We start from the raw sequence: 21,045 nt of genomic DNA, 5'->3' as shown, positions 1-21,045 counted from the left end.
CAGGCGCCGTGTGCTCCCAGGCAAGGAGGCGGTCCCGCACACCCATGGGTATGTAGATGCGGTTCTCCGGGCACTGTGCAGGTAACGGGTTCTGTGCGCAGGGCCTGCCGTATGTTGGTGTCCACGTCCCACACCACTGGCGCGATGATGCAGGACAGAGGGATGATGGGGTCTCCTCTCCCTCTCTCACCTCTGCGTCATAGAGGCGAGACAGGACGTCCACCTTCACGTTCTTCAAGCCTGGCCTGTAAGAAAGCGTGATTTGGAACCTGGCGAAGAATAGATCCCACCTGGCCTGTCTCGGGTTTAGCCTTCACTGCCCTGATGTACTCCAGGTTGCGGTGGTCCGTCCACACCAGGAAAGGGTGTTTGGTCCCCTCCAGCCAGTGCCTCCACTCCTTCAGAGCCTTCTTGACTGCCAAGAGTTCCCAGTCCCTGACTTCGTAGTTCCTCTGGACGGGGCTCAGCTGCCTGGAGTAGAAGGTGCAGGGCCACAGCTTTGGAGGGATTCCTGACAGCCCACTTGGAGTTTGCCAAAAGGCACCTAAAGGACTCTCAGGCCATGAGAAACTAGATTGTCTGGTCTGATGAAACCAAGATTTGGCCTGAATGCCAAGTGTCATGTCTGAAGGAAAACTGGCACCATCCCTATGTTGAAGCATGGTTTTGGCAGCATCATGCTGTGGGGATGTTTTTCAGCGTCAGGGACTGGGAGACTAGTCAGGATTGACGGAAAGATGAACGGAGCAAAGTACAGAGAGATCCTTTATGAAAACCTGCTCCAGAGAGCTCAGGGCCTCAGACTGGGGCAAAGGTTCACCTTCCAACTGGACAACGACCCTAAGCACACAGCCAAGACAACGCAGGAGTGGCTTCGAGACAAGTCTCTGAATGTCCTTGAGTGGCCCAGACAGACCCTGGACTTGAAACCAATCTAGCATCTCTGGAGAGACCTGAAAATAGCTGAGACCTGACAGAGCTTGAGAGGATCTGCAGAGAAGAATGGGAGAAACTCCCCAAATACAGGTGTGCCAAGCTTGTATCATCATACTCAAGGCTGTAATCACTGCCAAGGGTGCTTCAACAAAGTACTGAGTAAAGACCCTGAAAACCTTTATTTAACTAGGAAAGTCAGTAAGAACAAATTCTTATTTACAATGACAGCGTTCACGGGTCCATATGGGACTTCCAATCAAAGCCGGTTGTTATGCAGCCTGGAATCAAACCAGGGTCTGTAGTGATGCTGCTAGCACTGATATGCAGTGCCTTAGACCTCTGTGCCACTCTGGAGCCCACTTATATCAATGTAATATTTCAGTTTATTATTTATAATACATTTGCAGAAATTCCTAACAAACTATATGCTTTGTCATTATGGGTTATTGTGTGTAGATTGATGAGGGGAAAACAATCAATTTAATCCATTTTAGAATAAGGCTGTAACGTAACAAAATGTGGAAAAAATCAAGGGGTCTGAATACTTTCGGAATGCACTGTATCTGCATTGACCCTTCTTGCACACATCTCTTTTCACTCATCACATCTGCTGCTGCTTCTGTTTATCTATCCTGTTGCCTATTCACTTTATGCCTACCTATATGATCATATCTACCTTAATTAAAGTTGAAGTCGGACATTTACATACACTTAGGTTGGAGTCATTAAAAATCGTTTTTCAACCATTCCAAAAATGTCTTGTTAACAAACTATAGTTTTGGCAAGTCGGTTAGGACATCTACTTTGTGCATGACACAAGTTATTTTTCCAACAATTGTTTACAGACAGATTATTTCACTTATAATTCACTGTATCACAATTCCAGTGGGTCAGAAGTTTACATACACTAAGTTGACTGTGCCTTTAAACAGCTTGGAGAATTTCAGAAAATGATGTCATGGCTTTAGAGGCTTCTGATAGGCTAATTGACATAATTTGAGTCAATTGGAGGTGTACCTGTGGATGTATTTCAAGGTCTACCTTCAAACTCATACTGCTCAGGAAGGAGACGCGGTTTGTCTCATAGAGATGAACGTACTTTGGTGCGAAAAGTGCAAATCAATCCCAGAACAACAACAAAGGACCTTGTGAAGATGCTGGAGGAAACAGGTACAAAAGTATCTATATCCATATTAAAACGAGTCCTACATTGACATAACCTGAAAGGAAGAAGCCACAGCTCCAAAACCGCCATAAAAAAGCCAGACTACGGTTTGCAACTGCACACGGGGACAAAGATCGTACTTTTTGGAGAAATGTCCTCTGGTCTGATGAAATAAAAATAGAACTGTTTGGTCATAATGACCATCGTTATGTTTGGAGGTAAAAGGAGGAGGATTGCAGCCGAAGAACACCATCCCAACCGTGAAGCACGGGGGTGGCAGCATCATGTTGTGGGGATGCTTTACTGCAAGAGGTACTGGTGCACTTCACAAAATAGATGGCACCATGAGGAAGGAAAATTATGTGGATATATTAAAGCAAAACATCAGTCAGGAAGTCCAAAGTTGTGGCAAAATGGCTTAAAGACAACAAAGTCAAAGTCAAGGAGTGGCCATCACAAAGCCCTAACCTCAATCCCATAGAAAATATGTGGGCAGAACTGCAAACGCGTGTGCGAGCAAGGAGGCCTACAAACCAGACTCTGTTACACCAGCTCTGTCAGGAGGAATGGGCCAAAGTTCACTCAACTTATTGTTGAAAGCTGGTGGAAGGCTACCCGAAATGTTTGACGCAAGATAAACCATTTAAAGGCAATGCTGCCAAATACTAATTGAGTGTATGTAAACTTCTGACCCACTGGGAATGTGATGCAAGAAATAAAAGCTGAAATAAATCATTCTCTCTACTATTATTCTGACATTTCACATTCTTAAAATAAAGTGATGATCCAAACTGACCTAAAACAGGGAATTTTTACTTGGATTAAATGTCAGGAATTGTGAAAAACTGAGTATAAATGTATTTGGCTAAGGTGTATGTAAACTTCCGACTTCAACTGTACCTCGTACCCCTGCACGTCGACTCGGTACTGTATATAGCCAAGCTATCTTACTCATTGTGTATTTATTCCTTATTATTATTTAAAAAAAAGTTTTTGCATTGTTGAAGTAAGCATTTCACTGTTACTCTACACATGTTGTTCACGAAGCATGTGACACATTTTATTTGATTTAACCCCCTCCATGTCATCTAACTATCGCCAGCACAAACACATTTTGGTGTTTACCGAGTATATCATGCACAAATAAAAATTTGTATGCTTTGCTTATCTGATTGAGCATACCTTTCTTGTACTTATATTGTATTTTTGCGGTGGGGTTTTCATATAAGCCCTTTTGGGATTCCAACTCACCTGCACACTGTTTTCACCAGTTTGCATCTGGGCTGTTGTTGGGCAGCCCCCGAAGTGACTCTTACATTTATCTACACTCTGTGCAAAAGGTTTTGTCTTTTCAGGAATTCAGCCTTTTCTGTGTTGATCTCCCGATCCCCCATTGTCACACCTCTGAGAAGCAGAGGTTCTTTTGTAATTACATCATGTATATCTGATATCTAATTAGAGATGAACTTTACAGTAAAACTATTGGTCAACAACTGAGATGCTTATAAAAAGGGTTTCATTGATTAATTGTTCTCTCTCTCTCTCTCTCTCTCTCTCTCTCTCTCTAATGCCTTGTAACTGAAGCTTTATGCCCTGTATGTGAATCCTTTCATTTTACAATGTAATTCCATTCTCAGACATTTCTTAATGGCCTGTTACTGTAACTCAGCTATCGGGCTGATGGGCTCATTGCTTTCAGTACATGAGTCGTGAGAATCATATCACCCGGCAAACAAAGCAAACAGTTTATCTTAGACTTTAATCTTTAACGACACGTTTCATAAATATTCAAAGGAACAATAATACATTATTGCTTACCCTCATATCTATGTTCAGGTAATATTAGTAGAGACTTGGTCATTGTGGCTTTGACTAAGGACAGTGCTTGCAGGACAACGCACAAGACAGTATCTTGGGACCTTGTCAACAAAGAAAGCACATGTAATATCAATATAATATGAAGCTTATTTCTGTACTCAGTGTTTCGACCTAGCAATTACAATTAAATAAGCATCACGATATTACGATCAGAAAATGCAGAAAACACTTTTCTACTCGTTGACAGATTGTTTTCACAAGTCTACTGTAAGTAACATTGTCTATTGTGACATTGGATGACTGAAGGACGACTTCTTACTAGGCGACGTTCAAATAAACAAACATTCACAGTAAAAAAAAAAAAAAGAAGCTGCGTGAACAAAATGTTCATTTAACACAAGACCAATTTCAATATATCACTAATCTATATTTGTCAGCAAAACCAGAATGACCCCGGAGGCAAACAGTGAATCGAACAACACAGATCAATAAGTCAGGGAACATTAAGAGTCGTGCCTCTTATGGCTTCAGTAGGTCAAATAAAACCTCCAATGTACAGGACTAGGCAACTGTTGCACAGAGACAATTTCAAGAGAAAATGACATGAGATTTTGGTAACACTTTAAATCAACTTTCATGAATGGGCATTCATAAACATATTTATTTTAACAATTACCCCCTTTTTCTCCCCCAATGTCGTGGTATCCAATTGGTAGTTACAGTCTTATCCCATCGCTGCAACTCCGGTACAGACTTGGGAGAGGCGAAGGTGGAGACCCGTGCGTCCTCCGAAACATAACCGAGCTGAACAGCACCGCTTCTTGACACAATGCCTGCTTAACTCGGAAGCCAGCTGGAAAGCGACTGTGTCAGCATGCATTGCACCCAGCTCGCCATAGGAGTCACTAGAGTGCAATGGGACAAGAACATCCCTGCCGGCCAAACCCTCCCCTAACCCGGCCAATGCTGGGCCAATTGTGCGCCGCCCCATGGGTCTCCCGGTCACGGCCGGCTGGGACAGAGCCTGGACTCGAACCAGGATCTCTAGTGGCACAGCTAGCACTGCGCCACTCGGCAGGCCATTAATAAACCATTTATAAACTTAAGTGTTATTTGTAAGCCTTTATAAGCATAATATTTTATAACATTTATAGTTTATAAAGCACTTGATGTTTTTCTTCATGAAAGATATTACAAAGTGTTACCAAGGCTTGGAGGACAAACATGCACACCAGCTTTTGAGCAGAGTAACTATCCTAAATGAATCCATTCACAATGCCCATACCATAAAAATACACATGATTGGCGGGCAGAAAAACTGTGTCGAGAGAATACACCACAGAGAGAGAAAAACAGGGGTGTATTCATTAGTGCATACCATTGAAAACATTAGCAAATATTAGTGTTTCTCATTGGACAAGTTTGTCCCTCCTCGTTTCGGCCCGTTTGGTTCCTAGTGAATACGCCCCTGATATGGCCATGCATACATTTGTCAGGTTTATATTCCCAAGGAAAGCATAACAGCAATAGGATTCAAAGTAGGCCTGGTGGGCAGGTCAAAGTTCATGACCATCACTACCACCGCTACTCTTTTCTCCTCCCTTGTTCTTCACGATGTGAGACATCAAAGCTGATTGGGTAAAAGGGAATCACTCCGCCTCACTCCTCCTACAGACAGATCACAGTGTAGATAAGCATAAGAGGAGAAGAAAGAAAAAACATGTTTTCTTCTGTGTGTATGTACAGTATGTATGACATTGACTGATTTAGTGGACAAGGCAATAAGCCTGCTGTGCTGTGGCATTAGAGGCCTGCAGAAGCTGCCGTTTGGCAGTGGCTTGTTTCTGGGTTCCTTCCCCTCCCAGACACCACCCACAAATAACTTCCTCTTTTCATGAGAGTTCAGCTGTCTAGTTCTGACCAGCCCTGGTGGTTGTGTCTCAATAGTCTAAAGCCTGTGTCGCACAAAGCAATTTGGACGCAATTTCTGTTGTAGACGTAAGTTGCAAACAGGGTTGCATGGGGAATAATTTGTTACATGTAATCAGTCACATGTAATCGGATAAAATAATAAAATACATGTAACTTTAATCAGCGAGAAAGTAATCGGATTACATTATGAAATTTTGGTAATCCTAAGGTTATTTTACCCTTACATTTTGGACAGGTAACTAGTAACTAACGGATTACATTTAGAAAGAAACCTACCCAACCCTGGTTGCAAGTGACATCTGAGTCCCGAACAGAACGATATGACAAGTCTTGTAGCTCACTGATTGGACATTGCATACAGTCAGTTGGTGAAATAGGATCAATCTCTAGCACTTGCGATGCAATGCAACTAAGTTGCTGGCCATTTTTGTGGGTTGACACACAGAGCAACCCAGATGCAACTTTGTTGCAAGTATTTAAAAAATTGCATTCAGATTGCTTCGTGTGACTTCAGCTTAAAGTAACTTCCTGTCATTGTCTCCTTTCCTTCCTCTACACTGGATCGGACGGGATTGAAGAGATGATGATCCAATGACGAGCTTTGTGCCACACTGCTTACTTACAACTGCCAAATCTACGCAGATGGGTGCGGAAAGGAAGGAGAGAGGACACCGTGAGAGGCAGTCATTAGGGCTGTGACGGTCATGTAATTTTGGATGACGGTAATTAGTCAGCCAAATGACCGCGGTCATCGTTATATAACCATGTGAATAGCAAAACAAATTGTATATATATATATATATATATATTTTTTTTTTAAGGGGCAATCTGCAGTTGCTACATTCATTTTGGGACTTGTGACTGAGTGATATGTACTCATTGATTCTTGAAGAATATAACTTACAAATGCCTCATTTAGTACAAATGTTATACGCCATCAGAACCTAAAATATAAGCTTGTTTTTACTACAATGTTTGTAAACAAAGTAAATCTAAAACTAACACTTTACCCTAAAACATGGTTAATACTATAACTCTGACATCATGGATGGTCAGTCTTTGCATCCATAGCTCTGTTTATGAATTTGAGAGTGGTTACATTTCTCCTGCCCCGTCCCTCAGCTTTACAAAAAGCAGGGGGCTTTATTGTTTCAACCGCAGATTGCCGCTTTAAAGACGCACATTTTCTCTCTACTGACTGCTGCTGCAGGGGGGGGGGGACGTTGTCTAGGCAACCGAATACTAGTTTGCTACAACATCCTGCCTGTTTCACCAAGGAGCAACAAAGTTTCATCCGTTGTAGAGTCCGTGTTACAGCAGAAACCGACGCAACCGCACAAATGCCCAGCATCCAATATAGTGGTCAGCTGTTCATTCCACCTCCCCCCCAAAAAAACATGATCATAATTTCAATGGTTATGAAGGGGATTTTATTTTCATGAGTCTTCATCCATAACCGTCAGTTAAGCGGTTATACGGTAATTGTGCCAGCCCTAGCAGTCGCTCGACTCTGTTGAGGTCCTGCTACCCTGTGTACGTTGTGCATTATGTGAATAGGGGTAAAACTCCATATCCCAGTGTCCTCAGCGGCGGTGGGGTTAGAGGTCAACCCCCTTAATGAGGGCCGTCTCCAGGGTGATGGGGAACTCGTGGAGGGTATGAAGGATGCGAGAGAGGGAGTTGACGGCTGCGTGGTCCTGGACCAAAGCCGACTCCTCGTAGAGACGTGCTGTCAGGTGGGACTCGGCCAACAAGGGGAGCCACTGGGGTAGCAGCTGGTCCCTGCCAACACAAAGGGTCAAAGGTCAAATCATAACTTTCTCCAGAGGCCTATTCAGGAAGGCGCAATGCTACCTAACGTTCAGACAGAAATACATTGTGTAAAACAAATCTGATTGCCTACCATGTGAAATAGAGAGATCATGTCAGCTCTATTCATTACATTTCTATCTGCAATGTTCTGAATGTTCCACCTCTCTAAATACACCCGATGATTACTCTGATTAGGACGAAGTTGCCCTAAGGCAACTGATCTAAGCAAAGTTTTGCATTTATGCTAGAATGGTTAAGGATTGGAATTGGCGAGAGGGAGCTGATCCTAAATATGTGCTTATAGGGGCAACTTCTACCTGGAGCTGTTGACTACATCCTCAGATTCAAGTTAGGCATTTTATTTAAAATTCAACAACATCAATTAAGTGAGCTCATTCAATATGGGTTTTATTTGATGCTTCTTCCAATATAGTGGTCAGTTACTAGCTAGGTGGTCCGTCTCAGGAAAATGTAGATACAATATACAGAAGAGTACAAACAAAGCACCTCAGACCACTTACTACCCAAAATCCTCGCCGAAATAACAGAGTGTGATGTAAACGAGTCAGGTCGGTGACTGTGAGGCCTTGGCGGCTCCAGGAAGGGGCAAGACTGTGCTGAAGCCCCCTCTAGAATAGCCCTGGCACATACACGCATGTACCATATATTGCAAGCACTCGTATGCATGGACCAAGCTACTCCTTACCTACCCCCAGTGAAAAATGTATAGTGCCCGCCCCTGGGCCTTGTAGACCAATTAAATAATCAAAATGTTGATTTATTAGCCTATTTGTATTTAGGTATAGCATGTGAAATCATTGTCAAAGGTACCATACACATCTAGATTATTGATGTATTTAAAATGTTGACGTTTTAAAAATGTTGTATTCATTTAACCTTTATTTCACTAGGCAAGTCGGTAATTCTTATTTACAATGAAGGCCTACCATATAGAATTATCAAAACATAATTTTTAACAACTCCAAAGCTAATTACATGTGGTGCAGGAACCACTGACTCGCTGCATTTCTCTATTATCAAGACACGTGCTGGTAACTCTTAAATGGTTAGGACAGCTCATGAAGTGTCCTAAATATCTGTCCACTAGGGGGGGGCTCTTATTATTAAAGAGGCTTCATGCATAGCTTTTATTTTTACTCATAAGAGTAAAATGTTTATTCTCAGCACTTACGATCAATCTTCTACTTTGTGTGGTTACGGGCCCATTCCTGTTGCCAGCCACTCTGCGGGAGCAGCGCTCAGGGGCTTCAGGGGGAGTGAAAGTGTGTAACTCTGACTGACACAATTAACACAACCACCAGAGGGCAGGGGTGACGTTCCGATTTTCATTAGAAAGCCCTGTTCAAATGCATCTATCCAAGTCACACCTGCACAAGTGGGGTCTCAACTGGGGTTTATTCTGAAGGATGCAGCGTTCTGAATAGATAGAAATATGATGACTAGAGCTGAAATGATTCCCTATTCTGCATGACAGTCATATCTGTTCTACTTGTTGGATTCTGAGAATATGAAATATACTTATTCATGTCACGGAGGGAGAGAGGGTAATGTATAACGTTTACTTGATATCAGGTATCCTATTGAAATATTGAGTGCTTAGGTTTAGAGGGTCTACACCAGAAGTTAATGGTTATCTGTAGGAGGAAGGTATGTGGTGTGTGCAATTAAGCTTGGAATGTGCTGAGTACAGGGAAAGCGATCACATGTGGCAGGCATTGATAAGGGGAGAGAGCCATGGATTAGTGATGAAGGGGGGTCGAGATGAGCTTAGGTCACGTTAACTTCTTTGGGACTGGGGGGCAGTATTGAGTAGCTTGGATAAAAAGGTGCCCAGAGTAAACTCCCTGCTACTCAGGCCCAAAAGGTAGAATATGCATATAATTAGTAGATTTGGATAGAAAACACTCTGAAGTTTCTAAAACTGTTTGAATGATGTCTGTGAGTATAACATAACTCATATGGTGTCTGGCAGAGTGCCATGAGCTGATCACGCGCGCCCCCGTGAGAGTTAGCTGCTTTCCATTGCATTTCTAAAGATAAAGGAATTCTCCGGTTGGAACATAATTGAAGATTTATGTTAACTTTGATATAGGGGGCGCTCTTTTAATTTTTGGATAAAAAAACGTTCCCGTTTTAAGCACAATATTTTGCCACGAAAAGATGCTCGACTATGCATATAATTGACAGCTTTGGAAAGAAAACACTCTGCCGTTTCCAAATCTGCAAAGATATTATCTGTGAGTGCCACAGAACTGATGCTACAGGCAAAACCAAGATGAAATTTCAAACCTGAAATGCCCCAGATTTTGAAGGCGCTGTTTTCCAATGTCTCCTTATATGGCTGTGAATGCGCCAGGAATGAGCTTACACTTTCTGTCGTTTCCCCAAGGTGTCTGCAGCGTTGTGACGTATTTGTAGGCATATCATTGGAAGATTGACCATAAGAGACTACATTTACCAGGTGCTCGCTTGGTGTCCTCCGTTGCAATTATTGCGTAATCTCCACCTGCGTGTATTTTTCCATTTTCTTCAGAGGAGAAACCCAACTGCCAGGAATGACTTATCGTCGAATAGATATGTGAAAAACACCTTGAGGATTGATTCTAAACAACGTTTGCCATGTTTCTGTCGATATAATGGAGTTAATTTGGAAAAAAGTTTGGCGTTGTAATGACTGAATTTTCATTTTTTTTTCTTAGCCAAACGTGATGAACAAAACGGAGCGATTTTTCCTACACAAATAATATTTTTGGAAAAACTGAACATTTGCTATCTAACTGAGAGTCTCCTCATTGAAAACATCCGAAGTTCTTCAAAGGTAAATTATTTTATTTGAATGCTTTTCTTGTTTTTGTGAAAATGTTGCCTGCTGAATGCTAGGCTTAATGCTATGCTAGCTATCAATACTCTTACACAAATGCTTGTGTAGCTATGGTTGAAAAGCATATTTTGAAAATCTGAGATGACAGTGTTGTTAATAACAAAAGGCTAAGCTTGTGATCCAATATATTTATTTCATTTCATTTGCGATTTTCATGAATAGTTAACGTTGCATTATGCTAATGAGCTTGAGGCTATAATTACGCTCCCGGATACGGGATTGCTCGCCACAACAGGTTAAGGAGAAGTTTATCTATATATCCATGTATAACACTTGTATATTTTATCAATGTTTATTATGAGTATTTCTGTAATTTGATGTGGCTCTCTGCACTTTCACCGGATGTTTGTTTGAGACAACGCATTTGTGATCATAACACACCAATTTCAAATGGGGTTTTTGGACATAAAGATTAACTTTATCGAACAAAACACACATTTATTGTGTAACATGAAGTCCTGTGAGTGCCATCTGATGAAGATCATCAAAGGTTAGTGATTAATTTAATCGCTATTTCTGATTTTTGTGAGCCCTCTCCTTGGCTGGAAAATGGCTGTATGGTTTTCTGTGACTAGGTGCTGACCTAACATAATCGTGTGGTGTGCTTTCGCTGAAAAGCCTATTTGAAATTGGACACTGTGGCTGGATTTACAAGATTTATCTTTAAAATGGTGTAAAATACTTGTATGTTTGAGGAATTTTAATTATGGGATTTCTGTTGTTTTGAATTTGGCGCCATGCAATTTCACTGGCTGTTGGCGAGGTGGGACGCTACCGTCCCACATATCCCAGAGAAGTTTTAAGGGAGAAAGAAAAGTTTTTGACCCGTATCACTTAGTGTCCTGCCTAGCAGTAAAGACAATGTTTGTACAGATGTGTAAGTGGACACTCAGCCTTGTGCTTGTGTGAAAAGGTTTTTGTCTAATGCAGCTATATTGATCCTCTGGGAAGAATAAACTTGGTTAAGCTTTCATAGCGTCCGTTGAGTTTGAACTCTGAAAATTAGAACCTAACATACTAAATATATTTACAGTATATCTGAATGTTTTGTGATGTGACGTTACATCCTCCTGGCCCCTACCATCTCCATTGCCGTTTGAACTTTCAACTTTGACCTCTCACCTGACTCCCAAGCAGACCAGCAGCTGGAACTTGCCCTCCTTGCCGATGTTCCGCGGCGAGGCGTTGATGGCGTTGGCATAGTGACACAAAGAGTCACACAGTTCCGTTGACCCCCGCAAGTCACCCATTTGATCCGCCGTCTCCATGGAAACCACCACCTTCTCTGTGGGAGAGAGGTGCGGAGCAGGTAACACATTAGAAGGACAGGGTCCATAGATAAATAATGACTATTCCTACACTAGACTTCTAGTAATTTTATTTCTATGGCAAGGATGACCCTTGGATAACTATGGAATAAAGATCTGAGCTAAGGAGTCGGCCAAATTGAGAAGTCGTTCTATGATTTCAGTAAGTGTATGTACTGTTCTAGAAAAATAACTGTTTGAAGGCAAAGATGAGGCTGTTTACTGTACTGGATGAGTCATGCTGTGCTGCACTAACAATGAATAATGTAAAAGTGAACTTACACTAAATCAGCCACTAGATTGAGACAAGTTATATGGACTTAGAGTACTACACTCCACATAGTCTGTCCGTGTGCACACACACACCCACACCCACTTACCCACAAAGTCCCATATGAACACACTCCTTTGGAATAAGCGGGAGGACTTGAAGCCATGTAGGAGGAACTGTTCCAGGGAGTGCACCAGCCCCTCCTCTCCACACAGCAGAGCAGTCAGGTTCCCCCTCTGAGGAGAGGAGAGGTCTTGCATTCAGAAATGTTTGGGCATATCATCACAGAAATTGGAACGCAGGTTTAGTAAGCCAGGAGTCCACCACAATGATGACATTTGATACACGAGTTCAATGGTATGAGAGTAGCCAATTTTCACGTCCCATAAAGTATCCTTGCAAATGAGGCACTACTGTCTTGCCTATGGTGTTGTACAATTGCCGGGCTGCAGTGTGGAGGAGTTGAATTATGGTTGCCACGGTGACAAACCCCAACACAGGGCGAAAGTATTTAGTACACTTCATTTCCAGAGGGGAAAGCTTCAGCTTTCCCTTCAGGTTCCCAAAACAACCAAATCCAAAGCACTTGCTGTCACAATCACCCAAAGCGGTGTGTTTTTATACATTATAATTGAATGGATTTTCTGTAATTTACAATTTACAGAGGGGCTGTGTAAATCTGCAAGGCTCCTCAGCTTCTGCTGTGCCGAGGAAAGGGTCATTTATTCAAGCTGATTGATAGAGGCGTTGTCCTGGTGGCAGGGGCTAAGTGGCATCCAATTAAAATGTTATTAAGGTGCGCCACAGGCCCAATAGTAGCAATACTACCGTGATTCACCAACAGTCTCGACAGGGCTTGGTGTTTAAAGGGGAGGTCAGGGCCCGTATCCACTTAGCGTCTCAGAAAAGGTCCTAGGTGTCACGTTCTGACCTCTATTTCTGTTGTTTTGTATTTATTTAGTATGGTCAGGGCGTGAGTTGGGTGGGCAGTCTATGTTTGTTTTTCTATGTTTTGGGGCATTTCTATGTTTTCGGCCTAGTATGGTTCTCAATCAGAGGCAGGTGTCATTAGTTGTCTCTGATTGAGAATCATACTTAGGTAGCCTGGGTTTCACTGTGTTTGTGGGTGATTGTTCCTGTCACTGTGTTTGTTGTCACAGGATAGGACTGTTTTGCGTTTTCACATTTCTTGTTTTTGTTAGTTTGTTCATGTGTAGTGATTTATTAAAACATGAATAACCACCACGCTGCGCTTTGGTCCGCTTCTCTTCCTCCTACAGACGAACGCCCTTACAGAATCACCCACCGCAACAGGACCAAGCGGCGTGGTAACGGGCAACAGCGGCACAAGGAGGAATGGACTTGGGATGATGTGTTGGACGGCAAGGGTTGCTACACATGGGAGGAGATCCTGGCGGGAAAGGATCGCCTTCCATGGGAACAGGTGGAGGCAGCGAGGAGAGCAGAGGCAGCCGGAGAGAGGAGCCGGCGATATGAGGGAACACGGTTGGCAAGGAAGCCCAGGAGTCAGCCCCAAAAATTTATTGGGGGGGGGCTAACAGGGAGTATGGCTACGCCAGGTAGGAGACCTGAGCCAACTTCCTGTGGTTACCGGGGGGCTAGAGAGACCGGGCAGGCACCGTGTTATGCTGTGGAGCGCACGGTGTCCCCAGTGCGGGTGCACAGCCCGGTGCGGTACATTCCAGCTCCGCGTATCGGCCGGGCTAGAGTGGGCATCGAGCCAAGTGCCATGAAGCCGGCTCTACGCATCTGGTCTCCAGTGCGTCTCCTTGGGCCGGCTTACATGGCACCAGCCTTGCGCACGGTGTCCCCGGTTCGCCTGCATAGCCCAGTGCGGGCTATTCCACCTCGCCGCACTGGCAGGGCGACCGGGACCATTCAACCGGGTAAGGTTGGGCAGGCTCGGTGCTCAAGAGCTCCAGGGCGCCTGCACGGCCCGGTCTATCCGTCACCACCTCCACGCACCAGCCCTCCGGTGGCAGCTCCCCGTACCAGGCTGTCTCTCCGGCCCATCCTTGCAGGGGCTCTCTCCTCTCCAGCGCTGCCGGAGTCTCCCGCCTCTCCGGCGCTACCAGAGCCTTCCTCCTCTCCAGCGCTGCCGGAGTCTCCCGCTTGTTCGGCGCTAGGAGAGCTACTCAGCCCAGCGCCGCCAGCGCCGCCCGTCTGCCCAGCGCCGCCAGTGCCGCCCGTCTGCCCAGCGCCGCCAGTGCCGCCCGTCTGCCCAGCGCCGCCAGTGCCGCCCGTCTGCCCACAGCCGCCAGTGCCGCCCGTCTGCCCAGCGCCGCCAGTGCCGCCCGTCTGCCCAGCGCCGCCAGTGCCGCCCGTCTGCCCAGCGCCGCCAGTGCCGCCCGTCTGCCCAGCGCCGCCAGTGCCGCCCGTCTGCCCAGCGCCGCCAGTGCCGCCCGTCTGCCCAGCGCCGCCAGTGCCGCCCGTCTGCCAGGAGCCGCCAGTGCCGCCCGTCTGCCAGGAGCCGCCAGTGCCGCCCGTCTGCCAGGGGCCGCCAGTGCCGCCCGTCTGCCAGGGGCCGCCAGTGCCGCCCGTCAGCCAGGGGCCGCCAGTGCCGCCCGTCAGCCAGGGGCCGCCAGTGCCGCCCGTCAGCCAGGGGCCGCCAGTGCCGCCCGTCAGCCAGGGGCCGCCAGTGCCGCCCGTCAGCCAGGGGCCGCCAGTGCCGCCAGTCAGCCAGGGGCCGCCAGTGCCGCCAGTCAGCCAGGGGCCGCCAGTGCCGCCAGTCAGCCAGGGGCCGCCAGTGCCGCCAGTCAGCCAGGGGCCGCCAGTGCCGCCAGTCAGCCAGGGGCCGCCAGTAAGCCAGGGGCCGCCAGTGCCGCCAGTCAGCCAGGGGCCGCCAGTAAGCCAGGGGCCGCCAGTGCCGTCAGTCAGCCAGGGGCCGCCCGAGCAGCTGCCCCTCTGTCCAGAGCAGCTGTCGCCCCTCTGTCCCAAGCTGCTGCCGCCCCTCTGTCCCGAGCAGCTGTCCCTCTGTCCCGAGCAGCTGTCCCTCTGTCCCGAGCAGCTGTCCCTCTGTCCCGAGCAGCTGCCGCCCCTCTGTCCCGAGCAGCTGCCGCCCCTCTGTCCCGAGCAGCTGCCGCCCCTCTGTCCCGAGCAGCTGCCGCCCCTCTGTCCCGAGCTGCTATCGCCCCTCTGTCCCGAGCTGCTATCGCCCCTCTGTCCCGAGCAGTTGTCCCTCTGTCCCGAGCAGCTGCTTCACCTCTGTCCTGAGCTGCCCCTCTGTCCCGAGCAGCCCCTCTGTCCAGTGGGGTCATTGAGAGGGGTGGCCATAGTGAGTAAGCCAGGGAGGCGGACAATAAGGCGGACTAAGACAATGGTGAAGTGGGGTCCGCGTCCCGCGCCAGAGCCGCCCCCGCGGACAGACGCCCACCCAGACCCTCCCCTATAGGTCAAGGTTTTGCGGCCGGAGTCCGCACCTTTGGGGGGGGGTACTGTCACGTTCTGACCTCTATTTCTGTTGTTTTGTATTTATTTAGTATGGTCAGGGTGTGAGTTGGGTGGGCAGTCTATGTTTGTTTTTCTATGTTTTGGGGCATTTCTATGTTTTCGGCCTAGTATGGTTCTCAATCAGAGGCAGGTGTCATTAGTTGTCTCTGATTGAGAATCATACTTAGGTAGCCTGGGTTTCACTGTGTTTGTGGGTGATTGTTCCTGTCACTGTGTTTGTTGTCACAGGATAGGACTGTTTTGCGTTTTCACATTTCTTGTTTTTGTTAGTTTGTTCATGTGTAGTGATTTATTAAAACATGAATAACCACCACGCTGCGCTTTGGTCCGCTTCTCTTCCTCCTACAGACGAACGCCCTTACACTAGGAATCCTGTTAAAACCCGTTTTAGGACAACAACAAAAAAACTCTTCGCTCAGAGTACGTTTTAGGATGATATTAAAACGCTGCTCAGAGAAAATCTGATCCAGGAGTAAGAATCAGCCCATAAAATGGGGAATAACCAATCGCGAGGAGACATTGCCAGCTGTGAACTCTGTAGCATGCTACAGAAAACCAAGGTGAACCAAATGTTACAATGGAAAAACATTTAACGGCCTATAATTTACACCTGACACGAACACTTTGCCTACTCTTTTTTTTATAATGTGATGGGCCTATTGCACTGAATCCTACAGTATTGCCTGTCTATGGTGCAGGACCCACTGACTCTCTGCCAATCACCAAGACACCTGCTGGTAACATAACTGGTTAGGACAGCTCGAGCTCTCCTAAATATCTGTCGACTCGGCAGGACTCTTACGACTAAAAGGGCTTCATGAACAGCTTTTATTGTTTTTAGCCATAAGAGTAGGAGTAAAACGTCTACTCTCAGACTTATGACCAATTCTCTACCCTGAGTCACTGTGGATACGGCTCCAGGGCAGGCTTTTAAAAGGGAGAGGTCAGAGCAGGCCGTAGACTAGAGAGAGAGAGAAAAAAAAAGCCAGTCTGCCTTTTAACTGTGAGAGGTTCTGCCTTGCAGAGTGAAGGTCATGAATCGTGTACAAGAAACACGAACACACTAGGGTTGGGAGGTGTCCAGATGTTCATAGAGTTCCTGTACCATACCGGGGCATACTGTACTACCAGCAGTGGACCAGCAAGGGATTTCTTTCCAAACGTTAAAAAAACCCACACAGAACAATTTAGGCAGCAGGGATCTTGATCCAGGAGGAGGTTGGTTGTCTCTGTTGTAACCAAGAAGCTTGATCTCGCAAACGAGCCACTTATTGAGCAAGTTAGCAAACAAAATGCATAGGCTGGAGCCCTAGGGGCTCATTTATAGACGTTGCATACGTACAACATATGTCCCAAACATGTGTATGCCAGTTTTCACAAAAAAAGTTGTAATTTATAAAGAACGGAACGTGAGAATGTGCTTTTCTCCCCGCTAACTTTAGACCATGCGTACACACAGCCAAGAAGCTAAAAATACACATTAAACTTTAGCCTGTTAGGCTTAAGCCTGCATATAGCCTGCACGTTCTGTTGTTAAAATAGTGCTATACAAATAAAATGCATAATTATTTGTGTATTATTCTTATTGTCACTTATTATTTTAGATATTTTTACATTAAAGGTTAAATATAATTTGTCACTTGGGCCTATGGCTATTCCTTATAGGCTAATCAATTCTCACTCCTTAACCATTTGCCAGCAGCATACCACCCTGCATACCACTGCTATCTTGCTTCTGAAGCTAAGCAGGGTTGGTCCTGGTCAGTTCCTGGATGGGAGACCAGGTGCTGCTGGAAGTGGTGTTGGAGGGCCAGTAGGCACTCTTTCCTCTGGTCTAAAGACATATCCCAATACCCCAGGGCAGTAATTGGGGACACTGCCCTGTGTAGGGTGCTGTCTTTCGGATGGGACGTTAAACGGGTGTCCTGACTCTCTGAGGTCATTAAAGATCCCATGGCACTTATCGTAAGAGTAGGGGTGTTAACCCCGGTGTCCTGGCTAAATTCCCAATCTGGCCCTCAAACCATCACGGTCACCTAATAATCCCCAATTTACATCCCCCTCCTCTCCCCTGTAACTATTCCCCAGGTCGTTGCTGCAAATGAGAACGTGTTCTCAGTCAACTTACCTGGTAAAATAATGGATAAATAAATTCACATTTAATATTGATGCATTTCACTGCACTGGTGCAAGCAATTACTCAAAATTGTCTCTGTTAATATAAATATATGCATGTCTGTTCTAGACTAGCCTCATCCAAAGACCAGGGCTGCGTTGGCAATCTTGGCATGATTATTCTCCGCGAGTGTCTTTTGAGACGAGCAGATTTTCTTGGGCCCACGATGATGACTGGCTTATGAGACAATACAGGTTCCCCAGAGCCATTCTGTTGGACCGATGTTCTGAATTAGTGTAAATGCCTGCACGGCCTACACGCCGCAATCAGGCTATACCTGTCCATGTACAGGTTTTGACCACTGTTGGGTTCCTAGCCACAGGGACTTTCAGAGGGAATAGTGTGACAGATCGGGCATATCACAGCCCTCCCTCAGCCGCGTAATGCCAAGTGTTGGATGGCATCATTCGTCTGTGTCTGAGGTACATACGGTTCCCCTACACAGCCAGTGAACAGGCAAAAAAACAATTGCAATTTGTAGCAATGGAAGGTTTTCCAAATCGTGATCGATCGATCAATAAGGGCAACAGTGAGAGCAAGTTTGTGTATGTGAACTGGAAAAACTTCCACTCCATCAATGTGCAAGTGATTTGTGATCGACAAATGGCACTCACCAATGTTGTTGACCATTGGCCCGGTTCATTAGCCCGGTTCAAGTCACGACTTGTTCATCCGGATGAACAGCAGTGTGGGCAACAGACTATATATAAATACAGTTGAAGTCAGAAGTTTACATACACTTAGGTTTGAGTCATTAAAACTCATTTTTCAAATATCTTGTTAACAAACTATAGTTTTGGCAAGTCAGTTAGGACAGGTACTTTGTGCACGACACAAGTACTTTTTCCAACAATTGTTTACAGACAGATTATTTCACTTACAATTCACTGTATCACAATTCCAGTGGATCAGAAGTTTACATACACTAAGTTGACTGTGCCTTTAAACAGCTTGGAAAATTCCAGAAAATTATGTCATGGCTTTAAAGGCTTCTGATAGGCCAATTGACATAATTTGAGTCAATTGGAGGTGTACCTATGGATGTATTTCAAGGTCTACCTTCAAACTGTGCCTCTTTGCATGACATCATGGGAAAATCAAAAGAAATCAGCCAAGACCTTGAAATACATTGTAGACCTCCACAAGTGTGGTTCATCCTTGGGAGCAATTTCCAAATGCCTGAAGGTACCACGTTCATCTGTACAAACAATAGCACACAAGTATAAACACCATGGGACCACGCAGCCGTCATACCGCTCAGGAAGGAGAGATGAACGTACTTTGGTGCGAAAAGTGCAAATAAATCCCAGAACAACAACAAAGGATCTTGTGAAGATGCTGGAGGAAACAGGTACAAAAACGAGTCCTATATTGACATAACCTGAAAGGCCGCTCAGCAAGGAAGAAGCCACTGCTTCAAAACCACCATAAAAAAGCAAGACTCCGGTTTGCAACTGCACATGGGGACAAAGATTGTACTTTTTGGAGAAATGTCCTCTGGTCTGATGAAACAAAAATAGAACTGTTTGGCCATAATGACCATATTTATTTTTTGTGGAAAAAGGGGGGTGACTTGCAAGCCGAAGAACACCATCCCAACCGTGAAGCACGGGAGTGGCAGCATCATGTTGTGGAGTGCTTTGCTGCAGGAGGGACTGATGAACTTCACAAAATAGATGGCACCACGAGGAAGGAAAATTATGTGGATATATTGAAGCAACATCTTAAGACATCAGTCAGGAAGTTGAAGCTTGGTCACAAATGGGTCTTCAAATGGACAATGACCCCAAGCATACTTCCAAAGTTGTGGCAAGATGGCTTAAGGACAACAAAGTCAAGGTATTGGAGTGGCCATCATAAAGCCCTGACCTCAATCCTATAGAACATTTGTGGGCAGAACTGAAAAAGCTTGTGCGAGCAAGGAGGCCAAAATTCAGCCAACCTATTGTGGGAAGCTTGTGGAAGGCTACCCAAAATGTTTGACCCAAGTTAAACAATTTATAGGCAATGCTACCAAATTCTAATTGAGTGTATGTAAACTTCTGACCCACTGGGAATGTGATGAAATAAATAAAAGCTGAAATAAATCATTGTCTCTACTATTATTCTGACATTTCACATTCTTAAAATGAAGTGGTGATCCTAACTGACCTAAGACAGGGAATTGTTACTAGGATTAAATGTAAGGAATTGTGAAAAACTGAGTTTAAATGTATTTGGCTAAGGTGTATGTAAACTTTCGACATCAACTGTAATTAGCAGGTTTAATTATGAAATAGTCACAATTATTTCCCCTGCATCATGTAAAGGTTTTTTCCTCCTCCCAGGTAATAGGGTACATCCCCTTAAACTCTGGCTGATCACCAACTCCCAGGGTGCAGAAGAGAGGCGCTTCAACGAGCTCCACTGTCTCATCCACCCTCTTGTGGAGCACACAATAGGTGCACTAAAAGGGAGATGGTGGTGCCTTGATACACGCGGTGGGAGACTCCTGTACAAGCCTGAGAAAGTGTGCAGAATTGTAATGGCTTGCTGTGTGTTGCACAACATGGCTGTGTGCAATTGGGTTCCCATCCTCCCAGAGGACATGAAGACCCGATGAGCCTCAGGATAACTACCAACCTCCTAGCAAGCAGCCAAATGCAACCGCAATTCAGTTGCGACTGGGTGTTATGTGTTGTTTTCAAAGAAGTTTGGATCGTAATTATTTGGTTCAAATACATTTGTTTATCATCAAGTAGAAGGCAATCCATCGTCCTCGAGGATCTATTTTAACGGATTGCACCTCGAGGTCCAAATTGTTTCTTAACAGGATCATAACACCTTGGAATTTCTTTACGCCTGACTGAAATAGATTTATTTGTATTTTTCCCAGGCCACTTCTTCGGGAAGATATTCAATTAGTTTCCTGAAGACAATAAATATGGTTATCTTTATCCTTTAGCCATGTAAAAACTGCTCTATGCAATAGAAATAAAATATATATATAGTCTTTGCCAGACTTAAATGCTCTCTAGTCAAGCACAAATGTGACCCGTTTCAGGAAGCTAGGTGTATGTCACACGTCACTACTTCACAGGAGAGGCCTTTGAAATTGAACTCAATGTGTTCTTTGGCAGAAATGCCTTTTGGAACATGTGAACTTTCATGTGCCTTAATAACAGACTTGTATGCCATCTGTAAATACTGATACAATTGTTAAATTACAAGCCTAGTTGGTTTAGCCACAGAAAAAGAAAGGAACTTTCCCTCTAG

At 45.1% G+C, this 21,045-nt stretch overlaps 1 protein-coding gene across 2 annotated transcripts in view; it reads right to left on the bottom strand.

Annotated features, from left to right (window-relative positions):
* Positions 1-3,841: 3,841 nt before the first annotated feature.
* Positions 3,842-21,045, bottom strand: part of LOC110492265 (DENN domain-containing protein 5B) — a 56,157-nt gene continuing 38,953 nt past the window's right edge. For both annotated transcript variants that reach the window (XM_036951202.2, XM_090203121.1), the window contains exons 19-21: positions 12,253-12,379; positions 11,688-11,850; positions 3,842-7,633 (exon numbers count right to left, since the gene is read on the bottom strand). In XM_036951202.2, the coding sequence (XP_036807097.2) occupies positions 7,450-7,633; positions 11,688-11,850; positions 12,253-12,379 (474 nt within the window). In that variant the 3' untranslated portion in view covers positions 3,842-7,449. The remainder of the gene's footprint in view (positions 7,634-11,687; positions 11,851-12,252; positions 12,380-21,045) is intronic.

The sequence above is a fragment of the Oncorhynchus mykiss genome, chromosome 2 (genome assembly GCF_057628025.1).
Source record: "Oncorhynchus mykiss isolate SJ-2025 chromosome 2, ASM5762802v1, whole genome shotgun sequence".
NCBI classification, from domain to species: Eukaryota; Metazoa; Chordata; class Actinopteri; order Salmoniformes; family Salmonidae; genus Oncorhynchus; species Oncorhynchus mykiss.
This window is presented reverse-complemented; position numbering and strand designations above follow the sequence as displayed.